This window comes from Nilaparvata lugens, chromosome 6 (genome assembly GCF_014356525.2).
Source record: "Nilaparvata lugens isolate BPH chromosome 6, ASM1435652v1, whole genome shotgun sequence".
Lineage (NCBI taxonomy): Eukaryota > Metazoa > Arthropoda > Insecta > Hemiptera > Delphacidae > Nilaparvata > Nilaparvata lugens.
The window spans coordinates 15,845,575-15,872,110 of record NC_052509.1 but is presented as its reverse complement, the minus strand read 5'-3'; the positions used below and the strand labels follow the sequence as shown (position 1 = coordinate 15,872,110).

Here is a 26,536-nt window from a genome sequence, read left to right as displayed (position 1 = left end):
GTTTCTTGCTTGCGGATAAATGGTTATGAAAATGTTGTGCTGTTCAAAGTTCCTGAATTTGTCTGTTTATAGTTTTTATTTTCAGTCATAGTTGATTGTGGAATACTTATCCAGTTATTTGAATACGTAGAGATATCCAGTTTTGTATTTTTCTTAATAAATTTATCAAAGATATTAACTTTTTCGGCTAATTATTCCATCAAAGAAATCAATAAGAGAAAATCTTCAATGAAATGAATTCTCGATCAATTTTCCTCTTACAACTTTTTTCTAGAGATATTCAATTATCATTTGATATTCACATATCGTTTTGAATTCCATTTTGAAATGAAAAACCTGGTTCACTCAAATTCAATTGCTTGAGTATTGAATTAATAATGTAGACTTTTGCTAGGGTACCCCAAACCCAGTTTTTCGGGTGTGAATTATTTTTACAGTAAAGTAGTCCTGTATTGGAAAATTATAGCGCCAAAATGCTCTCCATTGATACTTCACGAATATGCTACCTACGTGCTTGTTCTTCAACGAATTGTTATGCTAGGCGCACACCACTTAGTCAAGACAAAACATAGTCAGACACGTTTAGTCACAATACTCCACATAGCTGCTTGTGACGCAACTCACACTGATTAGTCATTGCAATTAGACATAAGCAACTATGTGAAGTATTGTGACTTAACGTATCTGATCTTGTCTTGTCTTGACTAACTGGTGTGCGCCTAGCCTTAGACTTGGAAAGATGATCCTTTTCACATGAAAATTAAAAGAATTGAATTTCAATTACTCGCCGCACACTGACAAACCCAAATGGGGAGTCTCTTCATATCAGATGTAGTGATGTACTTTTGTTATTTGTATTTATTGAATAATTAAAATTGTTTGAATATTATTTACTTGTTTATAGTTTCCACTCAGTTTCTCATTTTCTCTATTCATTTTTTATTAGATGATGGCTGCTGCTATGGATCAATATCATCAACAAATGAATCAGACCAAACAAGAGCAACAGCAACAGCAGCAACAACAGGCCTTACCACCTACCAGCCAATCTGTAAGTTCACATTTCAATAATTTTATTGAAGTTCAGTGTGATTGTAAAACAATTTACCATTTCCCTATTCAAAGATGTATGGAATATTGAGATGTTTCCCTATAACACCTATAAGGGCCGTTTGCACAGTCAAAGCTTAAACTGAATTTAATCAGCTGGTGGCTTAAACTCAAAATGAAACACATTAATAACAAACGAGACTTGATATGGACTTAATACAGTTTGAAATAAAATTTTGTTTAAACTGTTAATGTGCAAACGGCACTAAGAATCATAGACAATTGTTATCTTCGTTCAAAGATAATATTTCAAAAATTAAATTTTCTTTCTATATTTTTGTGAATATTTTGTATGAATTTAGAGTGAATAAATTTTATTTGATTTAAAAGTTCACTCTTTAATCCCGTGCTGAACTAAAGCTGAATCGTGGAGTAGTAACCTCTAGTCAACATTGAATGTAATGATACTATTTACTTTGATGACCACATCTAATAGATTAACTGGAAGTCAGTCAATATAGGTATATAACTGCTTCATCCATATCTATAACTACCAGTAGTAGTGGAAACATTGATACAATGAGGTATGAATTTGTATCAACTTTTAACATGTTAACCAACACTAACTAGTTGATACGTTGAACAATAATCTGGGTCTTTGTCATTGTTTTGTCGTTCTCTACTTATTCTTCTATCTAAATTTACAAACGCTACTACATCCTGTATTATAAACTAGCAGGTAACCCGTGCTCCGCAAGTGTCTATTTCGAAAGTTGACAAACTGAAATCTTGGAGAATTTAAAATAGGCCTTTAACCATCCTCGGTAAATTAAGAATCTATATGCAAAATTTCAAGTTAATCAGTTCAGTAGTTCAGACTTAATGATGCGTCATACATAATTTTCCTATCCCGTACGTGTATAAGCCAGTTCTTTCCTTTATTATAGTATAAATACATTGATTATCCGTAAAGTTTTATGTTGCTTAGTCATTGGTGGTCAAATAACAATAACCAAGGAAGAGACCTAATGTGGAAATTGTAAGAAACATTAATTGATGTAGGTCAGTATCAAGATCTAATGAAAGTGATAATTAAATGAATAAATATTGGGCCATATGAATAAAACCAAAGCATATGAGCATGAGCATGGAGCATAAAGTTTTGCTCATGAGTATTAGGTATAAGCATAAGCATATGCTCATTTTTATATGAATACACTTTACCTTATGCTCCTGAACTCTGGAGCAAATGCTCACGTATTTTAAAGATTTTTCATCAGCTGATTCGCCTTTGTGGCCTTACTTTGTTTTTATAGCTCACATAAGCGCTAAATATGCAAGTATAGACACCGCTTGTGTTTGCGTCGTCTGCTCTGCTCTATCCATGAATTGAGTTCTAGGTTAGTTGAGTTATGAATTTTGAAATGATTGCGTGAAAAAATGTCATCTCTATAATAATTTTCAGCGTAATCTTATAAAATCTCAATAGCCTTCTTATAATAGTCTACACTCTCATCTTCTTGAATGCCCATTTCCTATTCTGTGATGGCTATCTTTATATCGGATAGGTATCTTTTAAATTTATCCTTTTGTAGAAATAATGGTGATATATATCATGGTTGAATCTAAAAAGAGTTTTATAGTTTTCAACTATTGGTTGTGATCTTATCTGGTATAGTTTCCTCTTACTCACACGAATTAGTTGAGCCATTTTACTATGAGCAAAAGTTGAAAAGCTGCTTCAGAGTAGACTCACGTTTTTTTTTGAAGCATTTGCTTCAAAAGTTGAGTAAATTCTCTAGTTTATTCATACAATTTTGAGCAAAAGATTTTACTTTTGAGCAAATGCTCAACTATTTTTTTGATGAGCATGAGCAAAAGGTTTTGCTCACGTTTATTCATAGAAAATGAAGCAAATGCTCAACTTTATTCATATGGCCCATTAACTATTGTGAGACTCACGTTAGACTAGAAGCATTGGTTCAATGGGGGGAAACATTGATGCTATGGAATGCAGATAGTCTAAATAAATCTCATTACAGTCAGCGAGGGTACCTGTTTCTTAAGCTTGTGCTGCAATAGCTGTTTGAGAGAATTTGTATTTTACTATTTACATCTCACTTTAATACTTTTCCTACAGTTGGCAGCCCCTCTTTCCCACCCCCAATTGGTGTCCGAGCAACAACAGTATTTCACACCCCCACAAGGAGTTACAACAGTATTCAGCTTTCCCACCCCTGGACACGACACCCCACAACTTTATCCTCAGGTATTTATTTATCTATGCATTATTATTCCTCCAATGCATGTTCACTTGAAAACAATGTTTTGCATATCGTTGCGAGAATGATGTTGGATATTTTTAAAAATCTCATCACTTTTATTGATTTTTTTTAGATTAATAATCAACTATTTATAGTTTATGAAACACTGATACAAAATCAAAGTACAAGTGATTTTATATCAGTATGAGTTGCATTATTATGAGTAAGATTCATTCCAATGATTTTATATATCTCCTTTGACTCGTCAGCTGATAATTATACTACTATTAAACATTATAATTATTTGTTAATGGACATAGGACTTCCTAGAATAATAAAATCACGCTTTTACGTCAGTATTTCAGTTGTTCTGTGTTGTCCTGTAGCCTAAAAAAGCGGTCTGCTCACATGGACAATACTATAGCTTTGACCAGCATCCGCGGTAAAGCGGAATTGAAAATGTCACGTACATTTGAGTTTTGGAAATTCCCAATTTCGCGTTCCTGTGGCAGCTAAGTGGAAGATACTATTGTCCCTGTGTGCAGTCTCAAATATTGGTTTACGTTCATGCTTTTTATTCTGCTTTTCTGAATTTTTCTAATTATATTTTATGTGCAATTTGACCTTAATCACTTTTTTTTAATCTTATTTTGCGTGTTTCAATATTTTGTGCGATCTCTAATATTATTCAAGTTTTCCGTGTCTTAGTACTAATAACCCAACATCTAGCTTTTGCTTATTAAGGTGCGTACAGATATACGCGACGCGAACATGAGCAATTCACTTTTAATCAGCTGATGCCAAGCTTTTTATATCTGTATCTTACCGTTTCTGTAAAAATACATATATAATCATAAATTGTGTTTATATATATATATATTGCTAAACCTTTTTCATTCTACTCCTTTATAAATTCCAAATGAGACATTTTTTATCTAATAGAAAATTGTACAAAATATGAATCCTCGTACTAATAATATCCCGCATCCATTTAGTAAATTATTTCCTGTGTGACTAAATTTTTGTTTAATTTGTAAATACTTGATGTTTGCATGATTTTGCTTTATTTTTTGTTATCTGTTTGTTTTTGTTTTGTTTTCGTGTAATTCTCAGGGCCCTGTATCTAGCTATCCCGGCACAAGCACTGTATTTACGCCTGTCTTTTCGCCAGCCTCAGCTGTTTATTCCACAACATCAAAGGTTATTATTTTTCCTTTTTCAAAATGATGGGTTTTCTAAATATTTCAATAGAGAATTAGGTTTACAGTTTTAACTAATTGTATTCTAAGAGTATGAATATTATACAAAGTGTATTGGCCAATCAACCAACCTTCTGCCAGACTTGTTACTTTTCTGTACTCATTTTGATATAACCTTTTGTTTGCATCATAATAGAAAGTGTTACATTTTTCTAGACTGTACATTTCGTTATGACAAACTATGTTCATCCACTTCTTTTTCCTATCTTCATTGAAGAAATAAAATTGAACAATTTGTCAAGAATTTTCCGTCACGAGCCGAAAATCTAGAATTGTTCCTAAAAAAATTTGAATGATCGTTGTAATTGATAATAGTCTCAGCGTCTAACCCCAATCTTAAGGACAGTGTGATCACGTTTTTAAAAGCTCAGTTTGTGTAAAAATGACTTATTATCATTGAAAATATCTACCAATGGCGTATTTTTTATTTATTTCTCAATTGGATAGTTTTTTCTTTATTTCTCAGGTGTGTTGAGTAGCCCTTGAAAAATAAATAAAAAACATAATTATAGAACTACCAATGGTGATCAAAAAGTCAAGTATATCGAACATTTTTGTCATAGAGAATAATAAGTTTTAACTATTATTAACTATATGAAACAATTCTCCTATCATCATCCTTTTCGTCAATTTTAACTTCACGTGACAAATCATGCATCATAACGAAAATATTCTGATAGATTTCAATTATTATACATCATCATCATTACTTTGATGTTTGATTTATATTGATGTATGTATAAACATCAATTTTTCAAACTTTGTGGTGTCTGAATGAAAATGTTTTTCACTAGAGATTGATAATGTTTAACAATAGAAGTAGATTTCACAAAAATGTTTTTTATATAAATCACGATTTCAAGTAGTTTCATTCAATATGGAATTATAATCATAGCATTATTGCGTATTGGTTCCTGTTTAATTATCGTATTATGTGTGTGATAAATGACATTTATTTATAATTTTCGTTTTCAGAATGAAGTACTACCCGTCAATGTGGTCCCCGACACCATACCAAAAGCAGGGGAAATATGTACGCAAGCACCAAGCGCCCACCAAAAACCAGCTGACGTAAGTGAAATGAACCTACTCCAACAGCAACACCCCCCCTCCCAAATGCTGTATACGGCTCCCACTGCGACTAGCTCCCCCTCCTACTACCAACCTGACCAACAAACTACCACTCAGTTCTACCAACCTCCTCGTGATCCATACTCTCAGATGCAAGGCGCCTACTGTCCCCCAATGATGAGTCATCAGGACGGCCACACGCACAGTGTCGGCTATGTTGATGATTCGATTCGCAAAATATCCACAGACTCGTTCCACTCGGCGCCCGACTCCCAGTTACAATATCAGCAACCAATTCTAGAAATGCCGACACAACATGTTGCGCAGCAAACGTTGCCGACAATTGTTGCCAGCAGTGAAACCAACCTACAAAATCTAGCGCCGATGACCACCTACCCACAACAACCATCAGTTGTTCCCCCTCAACAGACCCCTATGGTTCCGCAACAACCTCCCCTAGTTTTACAACAAACACCAATGGTCGCTCAACAACCGACGGTTGTACCGCAACAACCTGTCGTGCAACAACAGCCACTAGTCTCTCAACAACAGCCACTTATCCCACAACAACCTCCCGTAGTTTCCGTCACAATATCTGACTCCTCATCGCCGGCTATTGTAACGCCGTCTAGCGGTGCTGTCGAGAACCTTGCTCCGTCACCATCTGCCAACGTTCCAATCGGCATGACGTCGTCACCTTCTAATGTCATCGGAGTGACGTCATCACCTTCGAATCTCATAGGAGTGACGTCATCACCTTCGAATCTCATCGGAGTGACGTCATCACCTTCGAATCTTGTCGGAGTGACTCCATCACCCTCTGCTGCCCTGGAAGAGGTTGTTGTGGTGGATGGCAACAACACGGCAGCAGCAGCAGCAACAACAACAACATTGTCTTCTGATGTTGGCACAGCATCGTCAGCGATCAGTGTGACTCCATCGGTTGCCAGCCTCCCCGATGAACAGGACTCTAGTCAACAGGTACTTTGACTGTTTTTTGGTGTAGTAGTTTTCGGGTGGTTTTCTGCACTGTATCTTGGTTTGTGTTATGTGGTTTTTCAGTTTGTTTTTTTAGAATTATGGTTATTCAGTTGATTATTGTAGTAGAAGTAACAGCTGTCTGACTTTTGTATAATGGATTTTGGACATAGTGAGTCAATAGAATAGAATATTTATTTTGCCAAAAAATACAAGATACATAAGACAAATGTAAATTATAATAAATAGTTTGATAATGAAATAATTAAAGCTATCACTTTTTTGAGAATTCAAGAGCAACTGCCCCTACACCTCACACATGATTTTTTTCTATGATAATACGGCTTCATACGACCATTTCATGAACGTCTCTCATTTATCCTTTATTCACTAAAATAGCGATTTTAAAAGTCAAGCAATAAATAATAGTATCAAAGTAATTGTGGTAATTTTCAGATGATTTAACAAACGATCTGAGAAAAAAGAAAACTATGTTAATCCGTAATTCCCTTAGGGAATTTTGTTCCCTTTTGATAAAATTTCTTGATACTTACAGATTGTTGAACTGTGAGCGATACGTTTGATTTTGCAGTGTCGCTTGTTCAATGAAAGAGCAAATCAGCGATTAAATACGTAGAATGTACCTCCTAAACAGAAACACAATAATCACTTTTGAATACATTATAACGCGCTGTATTTTGGTTTCTTCTCACTATTATTCGACACAATTATAGGTATTTACGATGAGTCTTTGTTACGTTTTCCAAGTATCAAGGTATCAATGTAATGTTGTAGGTGGAACATTAAATAGCATACTTTCGCTATAATTTTCTTCTCTATACAAAGGTCAGACAGAATTACTTCTTTATTTATGTTTTCGAGTATGGAAATGGCTCTTTGGATCACTCTTATTTTTGTTATATCTTTATAATTTACTTACTCATCGTTCACATGTCATTCTAATTCTGTCATTGAGAACGATTTGCATTTAGTTCATTTCCGCTAACTATTGATATTGATTCAAGTTTATGGAATTGGTTTTTGGTCATGTAATAATTGTCATTGGTGCTTAAATTTTTGGAATGCTATTCTTTGGAGTGAGACTTTATTGCTAGATTTATTTTAAAAATTATAATTTGAAAGTATGTTTGGTGCTTAGTTTAATTTTCCATTATTTTCTTTGTTTTTAAAATTGTATCAGTTTCTTTGTATACTTACCTTATTATTCTAGAAATAATTTTCAATTTTTTCTTTTGGAAAATATCAGTAGTAACTAGTTTTATTATGGTTTCTAATTGGAATTAGTAATTTTTGTATTCAAACTTTGGTGGTTTCGTTTCAATAAAAGTTTGGTGTTTGCTTGTTTTTTATTTACTGTATCCTATCTTCTTTTACCGTTAAATTTTATTGCTTGTTTTATTTACTGTATCCTATCTTCTTTTACCGTTATATTTTATTGCTTGTTCTTTGGAAAAAATGTTTATGCATGAGTATTTTGAAAATTTTGGCGTGTATTGGTTTGAACTTTGGCTACTATAATTTTTCCTACTTGCTAATTATTCAAGAATTTTTATCAATTTTACAATATTGTGGGAAAGACAATCAGGCTGTAGTTCTAAACATCTTCATTCCTGGAATTTCATTGAGTATGTTTCACGTAATAATTTCTAATAGTTAATGAATTGTTTTTCCCCGAAGTAGATCAAAATTTATGAAATTGTGTCTTCAATGTGAGGTTTTTTTTGTATGATACCATGGATATCACACTCAATGCATTCTCTCTACTCCTTAATGTAAAAAAGAAAATTTATTGAAACATATTTTCGTGCTAGATACTGCTTTTTCAGAATATTGTTTGAATTCTTTCTCATGATGGTTTTACCAGAGAAGATATAACATTATATTATTAATGTAGCTAAACGCAATCACAGTTTTAATTTTGTATTCTCAAATTACCTCTCGGCTCAAAACATACTCATGTATATAATTCTGTTTTCAGGCTCAAGAGAGTGAATCGAGTACTTCGATTAATCCATCAGACAGGTGAGTTGAATATAATATCCATAATTTGAAGACAAACTAAATATCAAGTGAATTTTCTATTCCCCTCTAAAATTGACCTATCAATGTCTTATTCAGATACTCAATTTATATTAGAGCGAATTAGATGACAAAAGTCTACCGAACTGAAAATAAATATTCATCGTACTTACATGAATGTACGATGAAAATATGTACTTACATGAAAATACTTCAAATTCTTGAAGTATGTCTTCTTGGCCTACATTGCTTCTTCTGCATAGTTTCTTGAATTGTCCGTGATTGTGACAATTTCTACAGTCTCTCCAGGCAGTCGAGAGACAATTGAGCATATATGAGAGTTGATATTGCAACAGCAAGACCGATTCAGTAATCTGAGAGTAGGAAATCGAAACTGAACTAACAATAATCCAGTGTGTGAATGAAAGCATTGTAAACTGGTTTTTACAAGTCTAGCAATAATTAATTAGCAGCTGAATGTTTACTTTTCCTGTGTCTTGTTTTTGTTACTATGTATCTATAGGCTGTATCTATATTGTTTGACCATTCATATTTTTTGACAAGTTCCAGATCCCCCTGATTTAGGTGGGCAGTGTATGCTATTTAATCTATCTATCTATCTATCTAGTCATCACTTTTATAAGCACACAAGAGTGAACTCTGTGCTATTGTTGGTCACTATTTTTGATGAATGGATTATATCACAATATCATTTTTACTGTAGCACAGAAACATAATCATAGTATTTTCAATTTATTTATTGTTGTAGAAACACAAATCTCATAGGAGTCGTCTATTTTTGCAAATCCAGATACATCACAATTTTTTTTCAGGGAACGTAAAAACAATTTTAAAGCGCTATTAGTTTTCTGTGCAAGTTGTTCCTCCACATTCACAATTTTTCGCTTTGGATACATAATTTCTGTGATTCAACTTATTCAACCCATGTAGAATTCAACCCATCTGTCTCAGTAAATTTCACTGTTAACTCAAGCTAAAAGTCCTAGTAGTTGTTTTTGGTGAAGCTATGTGACGCTGGTAGTTTCATACAGAGCCGTTCTTACACTATCACCCCAACAAAACAGTGAACTGTTTCGATGTTTGTAAACTGTTTTGTTGGGGTGAGAGTGTAAGAACGGCTCTGTATGAGAAACTACCAGCGTCACATAGCTTCACCAAAAACAACTACTAGGACTTTTAGCTTGAGTTAACCGTGCAATTTAGAACATAACATTTCATTTCATAGAATTTAGAACGCCTCATATCATGGGATATCTACTTATTCTACTTCACTAAAAACAACTACTAGGACTTTCAGCTTGAGTTAACAGTGAAATTTGGAACATAAACGCCCTATATCATGGGATATCTACTTATGCTATATTTTCTCTATGGTGATACAAACTCATAAAAATTATCTTGAAGTGTTAGTGGCATTATTATTGAGTGTTATTGTTGTGTGCAGTGCGGAATCGACGGAAGGCGGTCGCTCGAAGAAGGCGTCTACGGCACAGGCGCCGGTGAAGCGTCGCAGCCGGCCGTCTGGCCCCAAGCTGGCAGTGCTCAGTGCCAAGGAGGGCGTGGTCGAGTGCCAGCTCGAAACGGGCAAGGCCAAGACTGTCACCTTCCGCTTCAACCTCGACGACATGAATGCCGATGACATCGCCAAGAATCTGGTGAGTCTGATTAGGGGCGGTTTCAGTTCATCAAGGTCTTGGTTCGTCTAGTACATGTTCTCACCATTTCTTGAGATAGAGTTCAGAATAATAGAATAGAATGACTTTTATTTGATGACGTGGCAAAGTTTGGTCTGATACTGGAACAAATTGGAAGTTGAGCCGCTCAGTTCGTCAAGTTTGGACAGATAGCCTACTGTTAATCTAGTTAAACACTGATCGATTCTTGGACGTACGATCTTTTGCCGTCTTTAAAATTCTATTAGATTAAACATAACTTTGCAAACACATGAACGCAAACAGATGATGCGTTCATGTGTTTACCAAGTTCCGTTCTGGACGATCTCATAAGGACGGCAAAAAATTGTTTTCATATCTAGAGGAAAGAATGCCAATTGCCCATAAACTGTATCTTTCTTCAATGGTGGAAATACATCTAATTGTTCTAATAGTGCTTTTGTATATTTTTGCGTTTGCAGGTTGGTGAAAAACTGTTGTCACCGGCTCATGCAGAACTGCTTGGCGAACTGCTACGAGATCTGGTACGACAGTTGAAGGAGCAGCCCGATCGTCTACCGGTCATTGACCCCACTTCTAGTCCTACGCATGCGCGTAAACCAAGGGTAAGCTCAACTTACAGAATCTTAAAAACTATTAATTTCAAATTGTTTTGAAGGGAAATCGGCTTATCATATTATCTGAATACTGTATAACATTACATAAATTTGAAACCTCAATCTATATCGCAAGCTACATTAAATCAGTGTTTTGGTTCGTGACCTTTATTTTGTGCTCTTGCAAATCATGATTATTGATAATTACTTGATGTATATTGTAATTAAGTTTCGAATCCAGCATTACTCAATCGGTGTACAGGTAACCTGCACAATAGGATTAGTGGGTTAGATTGCTCATGTGAATTGCAACTATTGGTTACTGGTATCATACATTCGAATTTTCTACTCTCTTAGACCTGTGTAATCGTTTTTGGGTGCTTATGAAAGATAAAGATCAAAACATCGTGGTTTTATTCCTTAGAGAACATTTACATGCTTAATAGGGTGCAAATCTCGCATCATGCCAGTTGCCATTATAGTTTCAAATCACTGAAATAATTCAAACCTACTACTTCATGTTTGCAGGTTACGTCTTTTTTTGTGAAAGATTTAACCATTTTAAATTATTTATGTTTTTGGCCTATTTATCTTTCTAAATTTATTTTACTTCAGTGTATACATTCAAGTTGTATTCCACCAAGCATTTTATTTACTCAGAATATTGACTTGATCACGCTTTTTAAATTTTATTTCAAGGAATAAGGAAGAAGTATCGTTTCAATAGCTAAATATTCAACTTTTATTCCAATAAAAGTTTAGATACTATAGGTCTTAGAATGTGTCCGAGACCAATGTTTGTTTTTTCTATGTGAAACATGTTTGAAATATCTTATTTGGTTTGAGGCATTATTACACACAAATTATTTTATTAATTTACTTGGGAGTTATCATCATTTTTATCTTTTGAATAAGATTTGCTGGGAATTTTACTTGGGAGACAATTATCAATTTTATATTCATTCTTATTTTTATATGTTTGGAATCTATCAACGAATAACCTCATTCTCCAAGTTTGTAAGGTGTTGAAGATTTAATACAAGTTCAACCAAGTTTTGTCAATCAAATGTTTACAGTGTAAAGAATCTTGCTATATTGTTTAAAAATTATCACATATTTAACGTAAATAACTTGAAACAATTTTACGTGTCATTGAAACAAAAATATGGCCCGCATGATATCAACCTATCATTTTTGTCAAATTTATTTCTTAAAGTGCATGTCTCAACGGTATTTTCTGTGTTTCTCCTCTCCCCCTTTTCATCAACTATTCTTATTATTTGCATTCTCAATTTTTTTTCTTTCCAATGCTCATCTTATATTTCCTTCTTTTGCTTATGGATCGCTTTTCTGTTTTTTATTATATTATTCTTTGCTCATTCGTCCCCACTTGGCTGAATATTTTTCAAAATTTCCTTTATATTTTAACATCAATTTCCGTTGCCCTCCACTGCTTATCCTCAAAATTCTTTCATTATTTCTATGGATTGTCTTGCAACTTCTACATTTCGTTGCTATCTAATTTTTGTTTTAATTTCATTCTGGGTTATAACTTTTCAAATTATCTATCAATGGCTATATTCTACGATTTTTCCTAAAATCCCTCAAATTTACTACATCGACTACTATTTTTTTATCAATTCTATCCAACTCCCTTCCTATTTTGATTCTCATATTTCTATGGTTCACCATCATTCCACAATTTCGTTCTTAAATCCTCTCCATTCTTGAAATAATTATTTTCTGTATCATCCAACAATTTGCAATATCTTTCAAATTTTATTTTTGGTCATGCTTTGGATCCTCCTAAACATTTTTTTGTTGTATTCTCATTTTCATTCCCTTTACTTTTTTATTTTTCTATTCCATATTTTACTTGGGCCGTTTTTCGTTCTGCTTTTTTTCTGTCGTAATAATTTAACGCTTCTCACGACACCCGACACCCTCTTTCAACCCCCACCCCGAATCACCGACAGGTTCGCCATCCTTCTCTCACAAGACAGCGTGCCACCTCATCATCACACATTCGGACTCACAGGAGGCATCGTTCGGTGAGTCAGTGTTATCACACACACACTCACACCACACACACAAACACACCTAAACCTCTAATGTGTTGTTTTGTCTCTATCTCTCTCTCTCCTATCCATTTTCTACTTCTTGTAACTGTCTTGTTTTGTAAGTATCGTTTGTGTTACTGGCTCAGTCTTCATCCAATCTTTTTCATTTTCTGTAGCTATTCTGTTTCTTCTACAATTCATTCCACTATTCATTCTTTGCTTGGATCTCTTCGCTGTATTGGTTCAGAGAACAGTAGAGTGTTGATAGTCTTTGATATTATCGATAAATTATTGCTTTTCGATAAATGTTTATTTCAATGTGGTTATTGAGTAGCGGTTGGCCCTGAGGTCGGATTTCTGTTGTCGCTCTAATCCATTACCATATTGCTTCTCATTGCCCACGCACAAGCCTGGAGCTTATGTGGGAGTCATCCTCAGTGATAAATGATAAAATTTGAAAATCCATAAAACATTGTTTGTATTCAGTCATATGGGCTTGCATGAAAAGATTGAAATTTTGCTCAATTCGGCAACACCGTTTTCCTATTCACTTATGAAAATTGAAAAACAAGTAATACTCTTAGAGTTAATTATTAATTATTTATTTTTCTATGGAATAAACTAACTAACTGTGGATAACTATTTTTTCTAATTTCAAAATTTCAAAAATATAAAATATCATATCAAACTTATGAACTTGTAAAACCTTGTATATATATTTGATTATCAACATTCTACTGTGACATGCGTACCTCTCCATAACTTCTATTTGTATGCAATCATTCAACATAGCATGTGCTTCATCTTGACCGACTTTCCCAAATATTTAGTTCTAATAGTCTGTATTAATCCTTTGCCCTTGATAAAATACCCTACTAGTGAAATGAAATTTAGTAAAATACCGTACTAAATACCATCAGGAAATTTGAGAAACTGTAGACTTCGGTAACAATTAACCATTTGAAACATAATTATTGAATCGTATTACGTTTCATTTGTCGTATGTCAGTTAGATTAAAAAATGTATTGGTGGTTGTTAGTTTATAAGAGACGTATTTAAGTTTGTATTCATTGTTAATATCACTGATTCAGTGTCAATATCCATGCAGATTGTACCTGCAATATTAGTATACATGCATATTTGAAGTTGGTATTCATTCAGTCTTAGTATACGTAACTCGAGTGAAAATCATAAATTTTTGAGTAAAATTCATTTAAGTATCATTAAATAATGAATAGATTGAAATGCTTAGTAGCATGTAACGAAAGTTTATCATCAATATAATTTAATCTTTTAATTTTTTGGATTCAGATCAATAGTAAGAGGTTTTATAATTGAACTTACTCAACTTAACTGAATAGTGTAATGTTAGATGTCTATGAATATAATGTTTGTTTTAGAATAATAGTAAAATAGAAAATAGACATTACATAATTTGTATTTTGTATCAAATTTCCTAGTAGATAGAAACGTATAGATAATATAGTCAGTTTAAAAATGATAAGCAAGTTATTGAATGTTTTTAATATAATTAGGAGTAGCCTATGCTCGACCAAAAAACTGACTTTGAAATTCGGGAGCAAAATATTTGTTGTCTAGGATGTTTCAGAAGATATTTTTAATCTATTTCTGGTGCGAAATCCAACTATTTTATAGGCCAACACTATTAGATACACACAGTTATTGCTTCTCTTTTTTAAATGTTCATTCTCACAATAGTGCAATTGAAGCTTGAATTCTCATTCTCGATTCAAAGCTAGCATACTAGCATTCAGCTTCAAATGCCAACACAAGTCTCAGCTTAGCTTCAAGCTTCAAAAGATATTAAATTCAAATGTATGAAGAAAGAGCCAAGAATATTTGCAAATTTACTCTGAGATTGCACTTGGCAATATTGTAGTTCAGAAGTGCAGCTGTAACAGACCTTAACCTATGATTAAAATTGATAGTCGTAATTTCTCAAGAATTAAAAATCCAGCACTTGTGAACCTCAAGCATATCTTTTAGATGTGAACATTTCTCAACAATAATTCAATTATTGCTAGCAATTTTATCAGTTCTGTAAGCAATCGAAGCTCTGAAAGCAATTTACATAGGCATTTCATTTGGTAGCTACTTGAAGAGCAGTATTTTGACTAGAGTATTCAACTATGTGTGTTGAAATAATAATAGTTGAACTGCATTGCTTTCATGAATTCAGCATGAATAACATAAATATGTACTAAAACAGATTTAATTCTAGCATTTTAAATTCCATGATAGATTGATCAAAATTTCTAAAAAATAGTTTTGAATTTCAAATTCTATGCCATTGAACGTTTATAATGTGCTTTAAAATGTTCTACCTGGAATAAGTAATCTTAATACAATATCTTAGCTCATTAATTCTATTTTCAATAATTATAATATAAAAATGGCAATTGAATTTATTGCAAACAAATATTGAATTCTATGAGTATTCTTTTCAATTTTGCAGTTATTTCTAAGAACTGTTTTAAGTGAAAAAATGACTTATGAAAATGAATAAATGAATGTAACACATTACAATTTCCAATCAGATAGCTAAGAATGATTTTCATTATTGAGTATTTTCAAAAACAGATATCTGTTTGATAATATTAAATTTGTTTGTTTCATACCCTTATTTTTTCATGCCTTATCAAAACTTAGCTATAACGTAGTTTAAGTTCATATAAAATTGATGTAGTTCTATCTAATTTATTGTTTTTGAATGAATTAACGAAAATAACAAATTAATGCTGTGTTTCATTATTTTAGTGAATAGATAAATCTTCTATAAAATAACAAATATACTAAAGCCTAATATACAAATAAAACAAGAACTTGGAATTATTCATTACAATATTGCACTATGCTCTAACATAGGTGTTGTATTTTCAAGCTTTCGTTTTTGAGAAACATGCTTGTGATTTCTTCTTGTTATTCTGTATTATCTGTTCTCAATCTTCTGCCTTCTCTTTAGCCATTTCTATGCTCTCCATTTTGCTTTGTGATCTCTTTGTTTAACTGTCTGTCAACTAGCGAATGAAGGAGTGAATCTTTTTCGTTTGATTGATTTCCAATTGTAATTATTGGCATTGTTTACTAATAAATTTTTTGTGTACTGTGTTTAGAAGGATGAGAGCACTGCTTTTAGTAGTAGTGCGTCAGCCTCCCAATCCCAGGAAGATGGCCAGACTCAGTCAGCTGGTTCCTCGCCGGCCAATCTCACTCAGCCGCATACTCCTGTAAGTCAACTTCCATCTATTACAGTATTCATAATTTTAAAGATTTATTCTCTTTTCTACTAGTTCAATGTATGTGTACTAAAGTGCGAGATAAATTACTTTTAACACGGCTCTTTCTCGAAGACGGAGAGGTCCGATGCTCTATCCTCCACTAATCACTCAGACTACCTAGCAGCATTCTCCTTCTTTTGTGTGTGAGTGAGAGAGCTTTGTAACGCGACGCGGCAACACTCCCCTCCAAACTATTGCTGGCAATGATCCAAGTAGTGTACTGGTCAGCAGGTATATTGGTTTGTGTATGTTACAGAGATGTTTTCATCACAAGAACATGAAGCAAAATGACACGGCGCATCCAATTGTGCGCAGGATGTCCGTCTGTGTCCAGCTACAAACTGTGGAGGGAGAAATGGGTTTCTCCTCTTCATGTTAAAAGCAATTTATCTCGCACTTTAGCAATGTCTTGTACATCATAAGATGTTCATGGATCAAGTAAAATATCTATCTCATGTGAGCTACACTTGAAAAGTACTTTCATTCATTACTTTTACAGGCTCCCGCAAAATAATAGGTGATGTAATGACGTCGCTGAACCACTAGAGTAGTAAACACAATTATTGACTTTGATAGGGAGATTTCTATTGGACTAAATTTGATTCATAGTGAAGCAACATAACCTAAGTTTTAGACATACTTCTATCAAAATTTGGGAAGGGAACAGTTTTGGGCTGGCCCTGTTGGTCCTTTTCTGATCATAGCCTATATTTGATTTATGTATTATGAAATGTAAATAAATAAATGATGCATCCCTATTGACACAGTTACACACACATCAATTTTGGACAATCGATTCTTTGCCTTTCTTATGAATTCTACAAGATTTAAACGGAACTTGACAAACACATGAACACATCATCTATTTGTCATTATGTTCAATCTAATAGAATGTAATATATTATATTATAAGAATGGCAAAAAATGTCCACCCATTGAAGTTATACACGCTTTGAGTTTTTTCATTATAATAGTCATGCTCTACGATAAAATACATTTTGTTTATAAGTTGACTGGAATCCACACAGAATGTTTCACCGCTCAATGATAATCAACTCGCACTTCCATGTGTGTACCGATTGAGTAGGGCTATCAACTTTATGCGACAACCAAATTTTCCTCTATCAGAAATAAATTACCACAAGCTTTGAATAGGGTAACAAGACTCTAAAATCACTCTGTATTTCATATTATAATATTATGACCTTCTAGAAAGGTGTGACCCCTGATGGCGTAAAGTCGTGGCCCCATCACAATCTGTATCATGTCAGGAGACTAGTCTCTGTGACAGTCACAACTAGTGACAATTGTGACTCCGCCGTATCAACTAGGGTGTTCGTGTTTGAAGGAATAACACTCACAAATCATTGAGCAATTCATAATAATTCATCGATTATTATTAACCATAATTTTTTCTGTTATCAATATTCGCATCTGCAATAGTCTTTAGATAGGACTGTAATTTTTTTTCTCAATTATTACTTTGAGGAATGTTCATGTGTTTCATCGCTTGAGTGACCAATTATTTAATTTGAAAGTGAAAAACTTTGTTCCAATAAGTCCACTTTCGTTAAGTGCAAATATTTTATTGTATGAAAAAAAATTGAATTTGAGGTGGCTATGCTAATACATAACATCGTTGATTTGTATAGTAAATGCAATGAGTCTTCAATACTAGAATATTAACAATGTGTTGAGCACTTACATTGCTATCATCAACTTACAAACTTGCTTCACATAGGTATAATAACTCTAGCTTGTAATTGAAATGTTCATTGTTTAAAGAGTATTGAATAAATGCAGTTGTTGTTTTTCTTCAATCTCAAACTATTTTTTTTCAGACTCGTAAAATATCCAGGTTCCTTGTTAGTCCAGTCGTTGAATCCCCAAATAAGGTAAGTCAATTTCAATACTATTCACTAAAACCCTAGAATTTTCCGGTTGGGATTCTTTGTTATTATCTCTTACATTCTGCCCTATGAACCTCTAAAAATGAGCTTCGAAGAGTGAATAATTTCAATTTTGCAATACAGTTCTTCATTCTAAATTTTTTAATTTGTCAATTTATTTAATACTTCAGTTTTATTAATATATATACTGTATTACCTAATTCTTCATTCATACGAAACACTTAATTCTCAAACTATACTGTTGAAAATGATGTACCTTTTAGATGAAGTATATAACTTTTTCTCGTTCCAGCGTTTTTTCATTCAATGAATTAAATTGTTTTCAATTGTCTAATATGATATTTTTGATGTAGGTGACCGAGCCAAATCCCGCCGAATCTTCGCCGAGCTCTGAGCTGTTAACAGTTCCCCCTCCCACGGCGCCACAGTCCGAATCTGTTACGCCCTCTTCTGCTGAAATTGAAGGTAAATTATCAAGATTCTCCAAATAAATTATTTGTTATATTTCTATTCTGTATATATTTTCTATTTAGTGCTATTTTATACTGTATTTTATAATACAGTATTTCGTTTTAATGTCCCAATTACAGTATTTCGAGTAAGTGTCCCACGAAAGGTGTAACAGCCGCAAACACCGGAAAAAATGTCCATTAAAATTTTCTTATATCGACCATAGTTTTCGTGATGTTTATATTTTTCAAAAATATCAATAACTAGAAAACTATCGGTCATAATTTAATTCTAAGGATATTATTGGAAAGAAGAATACATTTCCAATAACATTCATATAATTTTTTCCTTTGTTTGACGTTTTTCAACTTTCTATGAGCGTTCAAACTGTTTAAAATTTGGATTTGAACTCTACGAATGTACTTTTTCAAATTTGAACGCTCATAAAAAGTTTATAAACGTCACACAAATTTCAAATTATATGTATCCTGTTGCACATTTGTTTCTCTTTCCAACTATATCCTTAGAATTGGATTTTGACTGATAGTTTTCTATTTATTGACGTTTTTAAAAAATATAGAAAATCGACGTATCTCGAAAAATGAAGTCGATGTAAGACAATTTTACTGGGTAATTTTTGTTGCAAATTTCATGTAGAATCTATTGTCTTCGGCTGTTACACCTTTAGTGGGATACTCTGTATATTATTATATTGAAATTGAAATTTATTCATAACACTGACAATTTACAAACAAAAATGAATGAACGTAACAAATCAGTACAATAATTTTGAAAAAATAAAAAACTAAAATACATAAAAAAATATTATCTTCTAATTCTATATAAATGAAAATAATTAAAAGCCAATAAAAACATAATGTAACGTCAGAGTTATGATTAAGATACTTCATAAGCTATTAGCTGAGTTGAAGTTACCTACTCTGAAAATTGAACTGTTTGACCTTTGCAAGAGACAGAAGCCTCGAAAAAATTTTCAACAGAATTATTTCTGGAATAAATAAATAATGATTGATTTTGATGGGATTTGTTCAGGAGTAGAATCGAACACGTTTGATTCGATGGCGGTGGGAGCGGCCTTATCGCAAACGTCGAGCTCTCCAGCGACGGCGCAGTTGACACCCGATAACACCATCACACCCAACGCTAACCTCAACGGAGAGTCACTGCAGGAGCAGCATGCTAAGCTGTCGCATCAGAACTCACTTGAAAACAGGTAAGCATGCAACGTGATCGTGTACATCACGGCATTCACAAAAAATCATTCCATTTCAAAAATGAAACATGTAATTAACATTTACAATTCAATGGAAGTGAACTCAAGCAAACACCTTAGGTTATAATAATAAAAATTGGATTTTTTAAATTTCTATTATTGTTTGAAAGGTTTTGAGAATCACTCAATAAATTTGAAGAATATAATTGATTCATTAAATGAGACTCAACTATGTTTTTATAAATGTATATGAAAATTGATTCAACTTCTAGTGAAAGTATATGAATATTAGCTGCTAGTTACCAGCTGGACCACCACTTGAACAGACAAATCAACAGTTATTCAAGTGTGATAATTTCTACGATGGAAAATATGATTGCTACAAAGTTATGAAAATGGCACAATTCTCCAAGTACAATTGTTTTGGTTTCACTTGTAACATAGAAAGTTAACATCGAAATTAACGTTGTCAAACGTATCTGCTAACTATATAATTTGGTTTTTGATTAATCTAATTTGAAATATCTATTTTGTTTTTTTTTCTGACTGAAATAATAAAATAAGTGATAAAGTATATTGGTATATTGTATATCAATCAAAATTCGGGAAATGAACAGCTCTGGTCAGTGCCTGTTGTTCCTTCCCCCATCATTACTATGATTCGTGTATCAATAAATTTGATACCATTCATAAATTCTGTATTCATTTCTACAGGGCTTCATGGTAGTTTTTTAAGAATAAAAAATCAGAAATACATATGAGCTAGATGAAGAGAAGAAGACACTATGACCCGATTGAAAAAAAGGTTGTTAAATTTTAATCGTGATTAAATGCCACGAGAGCCAATCAGGGAAGGTATTTTCTAAAAGAAGGCTTCTCTGATTGGTTCTCGTGATCTCGTGGAATTTAATCACAATTAAAATTCAACAGGTTTTCTTCAATAGTGCTATAGTGTTTTCTTCTCTTCCTGTGGCTCATATCTATCTGTGAATTTATACATTTCATGATACTCAAATCATCTGCAAATATTTTTTATTTAACAGATGAACTAACATTGTCTATTGTGGTGTGTTCAGCACAATAGGTTCGCTAGGAGGCGGCTTAGGTGGTGGGGCAGGTGTCGGGGGTGCGCGTGGCACCATAGCTGACCTACAGCAGAAGCTGGTGCAGCTGACAGGGGCCAGCGAGGGGGGGCAAGGGGCGCCGAGTGAGCTGAGCATAGGGGGCACGCCCACGCCTCCCTCGCACCCCGCCACGCCGCACACGCAGACCACCTACGACATGTACATGCAGACGCTCCAGCAGAAGTTGGCCTCAATCAGCATGCACAACGGACAACAGCTGGTCAGTAGATCAATTGAATTATTGAATTTACTATTCAGACAAAATACAGGCTAAAATCAATATAGGGGTTCAGAAGTTGAAACGCTAGCGCTTCCGTATTATAAGATGTGGTGTAAAGATCGGATGATAGAGGATGGACGCCTTAATTGAAATATACAATCTGCTCACTTTGAGTTACTTAGGCAGAAAAAAATTATTCGACTTAAGCTCAAACACTAGCGCATATGGAGCAGACTTTCTATCGCGTAAGTTGATTTTCCGGCCAACTGCTGATATCATATACACGTTACTTAATGTTTACTTTATTATCTATAAACGTTGAAAATACAAAGTATTTTATCTATACAAAGTATATGAAAATTTAATTAATACAAGCCTACACAAATTATTTGAAACAACTTATTACAATTATTTATTTAATCCCATGGCTTTCATTGTTAAATACTTGAGGATGTTCTGTCTGGCCGAAATACCGCATGTCTCTTATTTATTATATCTTTGCATCTGTCTTCATAAGCGATTCATTAAGCTTAAATATAGTTTATATTTGTCAAATTTCCTTGAATTCAAGAAAACTTGGAACTACAAAAACAAAAACTTGAATCCACTATACAAATGTAAACCATTCTATGAAGTTTACGTGAATTCAAGTTTAGTCGATTCAAAACTTGAATCTTCCAAGCTTTCAATCAAGTAGATGTTGAACTTGTTTGACATTTGCATTCAACTTGAAGGAATAATCTAACCTATAGACTACCTACAAATCGGAGAATGAGACAAAAACAGCTGCCAACGGCATAAACAATTTTCACAATCACATTGTTTAAACAATGGAAACTTGAAAAGTGAATGAAAACAGTAACTATTAATCACATTATATTACCTATTTAAAATTAGTATTTTTTTAAATTTCACCAAGGAAAAATAATTATGCATTGATTGATTGATTAATAATTGCTTGATGGCTATGTTTCAGGGCCCGTTATCACCACAGAGTACACTGCACTTAGCGGCGGGCGCCGGCGGCAGTTCCAGTGGCGGCGACCCGGGGGCGAGCGAAGCGGGGCTGGCGGTGGACGTTGGCTGCGCGACCAGTGCGTCTGCACCACTACTTGTGGCCGCCACTTCTGTCACACAAACACAACCACCACCACCAATCACCGAGCCACCCATCCTACCTACAGGTTTGTAAAACCGTTGCTATAATAATTCTATAATCTGTAGTCTGTTTCTTTGTCCTGATTAAATAAATGTTGAATAAATAAATAAATACTATAATAATGATTCATCTTGTAATCCCTATTATAATTCATCTAATTTACTTATTTATACAAGTGCTTTGTAATTATCGGTTGAAGAAATTATTAATATTATTAAAGTGATTGTGATAGAAAAAACAGAGGAACGTTTTTCTCTGGTGAATTTAGATGAAAGGCAGTCAAGGTTTGTCATAATGAGAGTCTTCACACCATTCAATATTGTTTCAAAGGTAGTTAATTTGAGATAAAGCAGGCGAACGCGAGACCATTTCTCTGTCGAACTTAGTTGAAAAGTAACCAAGGTTTGTCATGACGCAAGTCTTCAGATCAATCAATTGGCGTTCCATAGGTAGTTTATTCGAGAAAGTCCATATTATAACATTCCTTGAACTATATTATTACTCTAATGAAGATTGTCTGAGTTGATTTTTACATTTATACGGTATACGGTTTTCAATTAATCAATCAATAGATCGATAACTTTTTCCAACGCAAACACACAATAAAAATTGAAATAAAAAAACAAAACGAGAATTTTAAAATGATACTGTCCAACTGTAAATTACGTTCTAATCAATACTACCAAAGAGAAAATATAGCATAAGAATATAACTCATGGTATAGGGCGTTTATGTTTCAAATTCCATTGTTAAGGTTGTGCATTCAATAATTTTTTCAATTTTTTTTTCTTTTTCTAATCTATTGGACAGGTTCTTAGGACATAATCTATGCAATTGAAATATTTTTATCAGCTTCTGTTAGCTAACAATAGGGCTTCAAAAGTCACTTTTTTGAGGCAAATGGTACACATACCCTACAAAAACTACTGGACAAAAAAATTTGAGAAAAATATGCAAGTCTCCTCTTCTATATAGCAAAAATTACGTCAACTTTGTTTTTGAAAATCTGAAAAAAATTAAATGTTTATGCATTTTAAACTCCTTTTTCACATTCAATGTTCGTTCTATAGACTTCAAATTCATAGCAACTTGTAGCGCTGTTATTGGTGAATAAAGTTGATGCTTAAACTTCATTTATAGACACAATAATAGCCGCTGGTATGTGTACCTTTAAAGCACGGTTTTATGCCTGCTATGCTCGGGCAGCAAGTGAATAGTACAGCTGGAGCGATCTAGCGGAATTAGTTTGTCCCTAGAGCTAAGCGCTCGACGTTAACTCAAGCCGATAGTTCTATTGTTTCTTTTTGGTGAAGTTTTGTGACGTTGGTAGTCTCTCATACTGTGCCGTTCTCCAGTAATCACAATAGACAATAGTCGCCAGTAATCAGCTTGTTAACAGAAATCATAGATTTTACGTATGGTACTACCCATTTCTGATAATAATTTTAGAAAGCATTCATCACACAGGCCTAGCCTCAGGGATGCCGTCGCCATTCTTATTTACTGATGTGTTTTTTTGTATGTCCTATCATTTATTTTTATTAATTTATTGGTTCAATTCCAGCTTACGACCGATTCAGGGATGCCGTCGCCAGTTGCCAAAGAAGATAAGTCATCATCAGCTGATAGTAAAGCGGCAGCAGCATCATCATCATCATCCACAACGGCCAATCGTCCCACCCATGCTCCGCTAGCCGACTTCCACAACTTAGAACAGGTTAGTCGAAACAATAATTACACATTCTCCTATTAATATTATGTCAAGATTTTCTTTCAAACTTATGTATTAGAATTATTATCAATTACATTTTATTTCTCCTCCAGATGAAACCTACTTAGATATTTAATTTTGGGCTTACGCCTACTGCTCATTGTATATCATGAAGTTGAATTTAAATATTGATTAGAGATTTATTTTAGTTATTTATTTATTTTATTTCGTACTTACATACTTGGATTCTCACATACGGTTGCAACTTTGATAGCAAGACCCAAATAATAGGGTATCATCCTATAAGAGGATACCTCATTTCTAAATAAGTCTATTTTAATAATAATAATTTTTGTGAGAAATGAATTAATTAATTTTATTCAGTATTTTTTGTAGATTAATGTTTCCTTTTGGACATTTCAGGAATTGGCAAAACTCCACCGCCGGGATCTACCCGCTACAATTCTCATTGCTCCTCATCACACATTGTCTTCAACTAATCAAAATCAGGTAACTTCTCATTTTCTTACCTTCATACTGTTTAATCCACTAATTGCATAACATTTTGGTGTAGAAACGGAAATCTATTAATTTCTGCAATTTTAATTCACTCTAACCATGTGGTAAAACTTGAAATCCTCTAACTCTTCATGTAATTATTTGCTAATGAAACTGATCTTCCCAAAAATTATATAGATTATATTTTTAAGATTGATATACATTTTTTAGATTTTCCTGACCAATGTTTGTTTTAATTACAGGTATCAGGGTTATTGGCAACAGTTCAGCCGGTCATAGTCAAGAAGGAACCACATAATCAGAACAAGGTAAATATCTAAGAGTTGAAGAGGCTTCACAACATACACCAGTCATTACTTAATCATGCTTTGAAGTCCTAATAATTTATTTTGAGTAATTAGATATTCGATTATTTGACATGATAGGATAAACATGAATGGAGATACCTTTATAATGATCTAATGAAATACAGTCGAATAAAACAAATGAGAAATTGTCAACCATCGTTTATAACCAGTGCTGTCATTGCTTTAAATAGTGGCTGACAATAATTTCTCATTTGATTTATACATTGAGAAATCCTGCAACATAAGTCGCACGACACAACCAAATCAAATCAAGTTTTATTCAATGACAACATTTACATAACAAATTCCGTTACTCAAATGATATTACAGATCATTGAATACAATAATGTTTGCTTGAGAAAATTCTTATCTGCAAACAGGAGTGAAATACATTCAGAACTCAATTAATAATGCTTATATATAAACTCTACATGATGAACAGTTATAATTTACCATTAATTAGTAATATTAATGAAAAACGAACGGCATTTTTTGTTTTGCTGTAGGATTCGTCATCGGAAGGTGGCGGGCAAACGTTGGCAGTGGGGGCTGAGAATGCTGACAGCTCGTCGTCGTCATCTAGTCTGTTGTCGGTGGGTGGTGGTGGGGGAGGGGGAGAGCAGAAGCCAACTGCCACTCGCAAGATATCGCGATTCCAGGTGACCACCGTACCTGAGAAAAAGGGCGATGCCAGCACCACTCTACTCTACACCACCGATTCTAGTCAAGGTTGGTGTTCTATTTTTTTGTTCATTTTATTACTTCACAATATACAAAGTGCGGCAGAAAGGATGAACGGTTTTCAAAAAAGTAATATGTCGTTACCTATGCATAAAAAAACATTTACAGAACAATATTCACATTATTTTACAATTTTAGAAAATTAATGTTTGAAAACAATATCTGACAGGTGACGGCCGTTTTCAGCAATGCACTTTACAAGCCGCTCTCGGAAGTTGGATTGTACTCTTTCTAACATTGCCCTGCCAATTTGTTCGACTTCCTCACGAATTGCTCCCTTTAGTTCTTGAAGTGTACGTGGTTTATGCTGGTAAACACGTGATTTCAGGAAACCCCACAAGAAGTAGTCGCACATGGACAGGTCTGGAGAACGAGGAGGCCAATCAATGTCACCAAACCGAGAAATGATGCGACCACGAAAAACAGCCCGAATTGCTTCCATTGAATTTCTTGCTGTGTGAGCTGTCGCCCCGTCCTGCTGAAACCATACTTGCCGGATAGGAATACGTTTCCTTCTTAATTCAGGAAGGAAGAATTCAGTGAACATCTGTCTATAACGTTCTGAGGTTACAGTTACAGTGGTCCCGTTGTCTTCTTCAAAAAAGTATGGACCAATAACAAATATACTGCTCACAGCACACCAAACTGTCACCTTGGGACTGTGTAATGGTCTCTCATGCATTAATTTTGGATTTTCATCTGACCAATAACGATAGTTCTGCTGATTAACGGTACCATTCAAATGAAAATGTGCTTCATCTGTAGTAAACAAAATTATGTTTTCATTTTTGCAAAATTCAGCCGCTTTA

General features: G+C 33.7%; 1 protein-coding gene across 1 annotated transcript in view; it reads left to right on the top strand.

Moving 5' to 3' along the window:
• LOC111050075 overlaps nucleotides 1-26,536 on the top strand; it is an 83,933-nt gene that overhangs the window by 41,995 nt on the left and 15,402 nt on the right. The window contains exons 18-35 of the mRNA XM_039431365.1: nucleotides 947-1,051; nucleotides 3,191-3,319; nucleotides 4,428-4,514; nucleotides 5,549-6,625; nucleotides 8,622-8,665; nucleotides 10,128-10,338; nucleotides 10,818-10,961; nucleotides 12,929-13,003; nucleotides 16,148-16,261; nucleotides 18,154-18,207; nucleotides 18,576-18,687; nucleotides 19,726-19,906; nucleotides 20,983-21,250; nucleotides 22,227-22,434; nucleotides 23,948-24,126; nucleotides 24,544-24,630; nucleotides 24,882-24,947; nucleotides 25,493-25,715. Of these exons, the coding sequence (XP_039287299.1) occupies nucleotides 947-1,051; nucleotides 3,191-3,319; nucleotides 4,428-4,514; nucleotides 5,549-6,625; nucleotides 8,622-8,665; nucleotides 10,128-10,338; nucleotides 10,818-10,961; nucleotides 12,929-13,003; nucleotides 16,148-16,261; nucleotides 18,154-18,207; nucleotides 18,576-18,687; nucleotides 19,726-19,906; nucleotides 20,983-21,250; nucleotides 22,227-22,434; nucleotides 23,948-24,126; nucleotides 24,544-24,630; nucleotides 24,882-24,947; nucleotides 25,493-25,715 (3,364 nt within the window). The remainder of the gene's footprint in view (nucleotides 1-946; nucleotides 1,052-3,190; nucleotides 3,320-4,427; nucleotides 4,515-5,548; nucleotides 6,626-8,621; nucleotides 8,666-10,127; nucleotides 10,339-10,817; nucleotides 10,962-12,928; nucleotides 13,004-16,147; nucleotides 16,262-18,153; nucleotides 18,208-18,575; nucleotides 18,688-19,725; nucleotides 19,907-20,982; nucleotides 21,251-22,226; nucleotides 22,435-23,947; nucleotides 24,127-24,543; nucleotides 24,631-24,881; nucleotides 24,948-25,492; nucleotides 25,716-26,536) is intronic.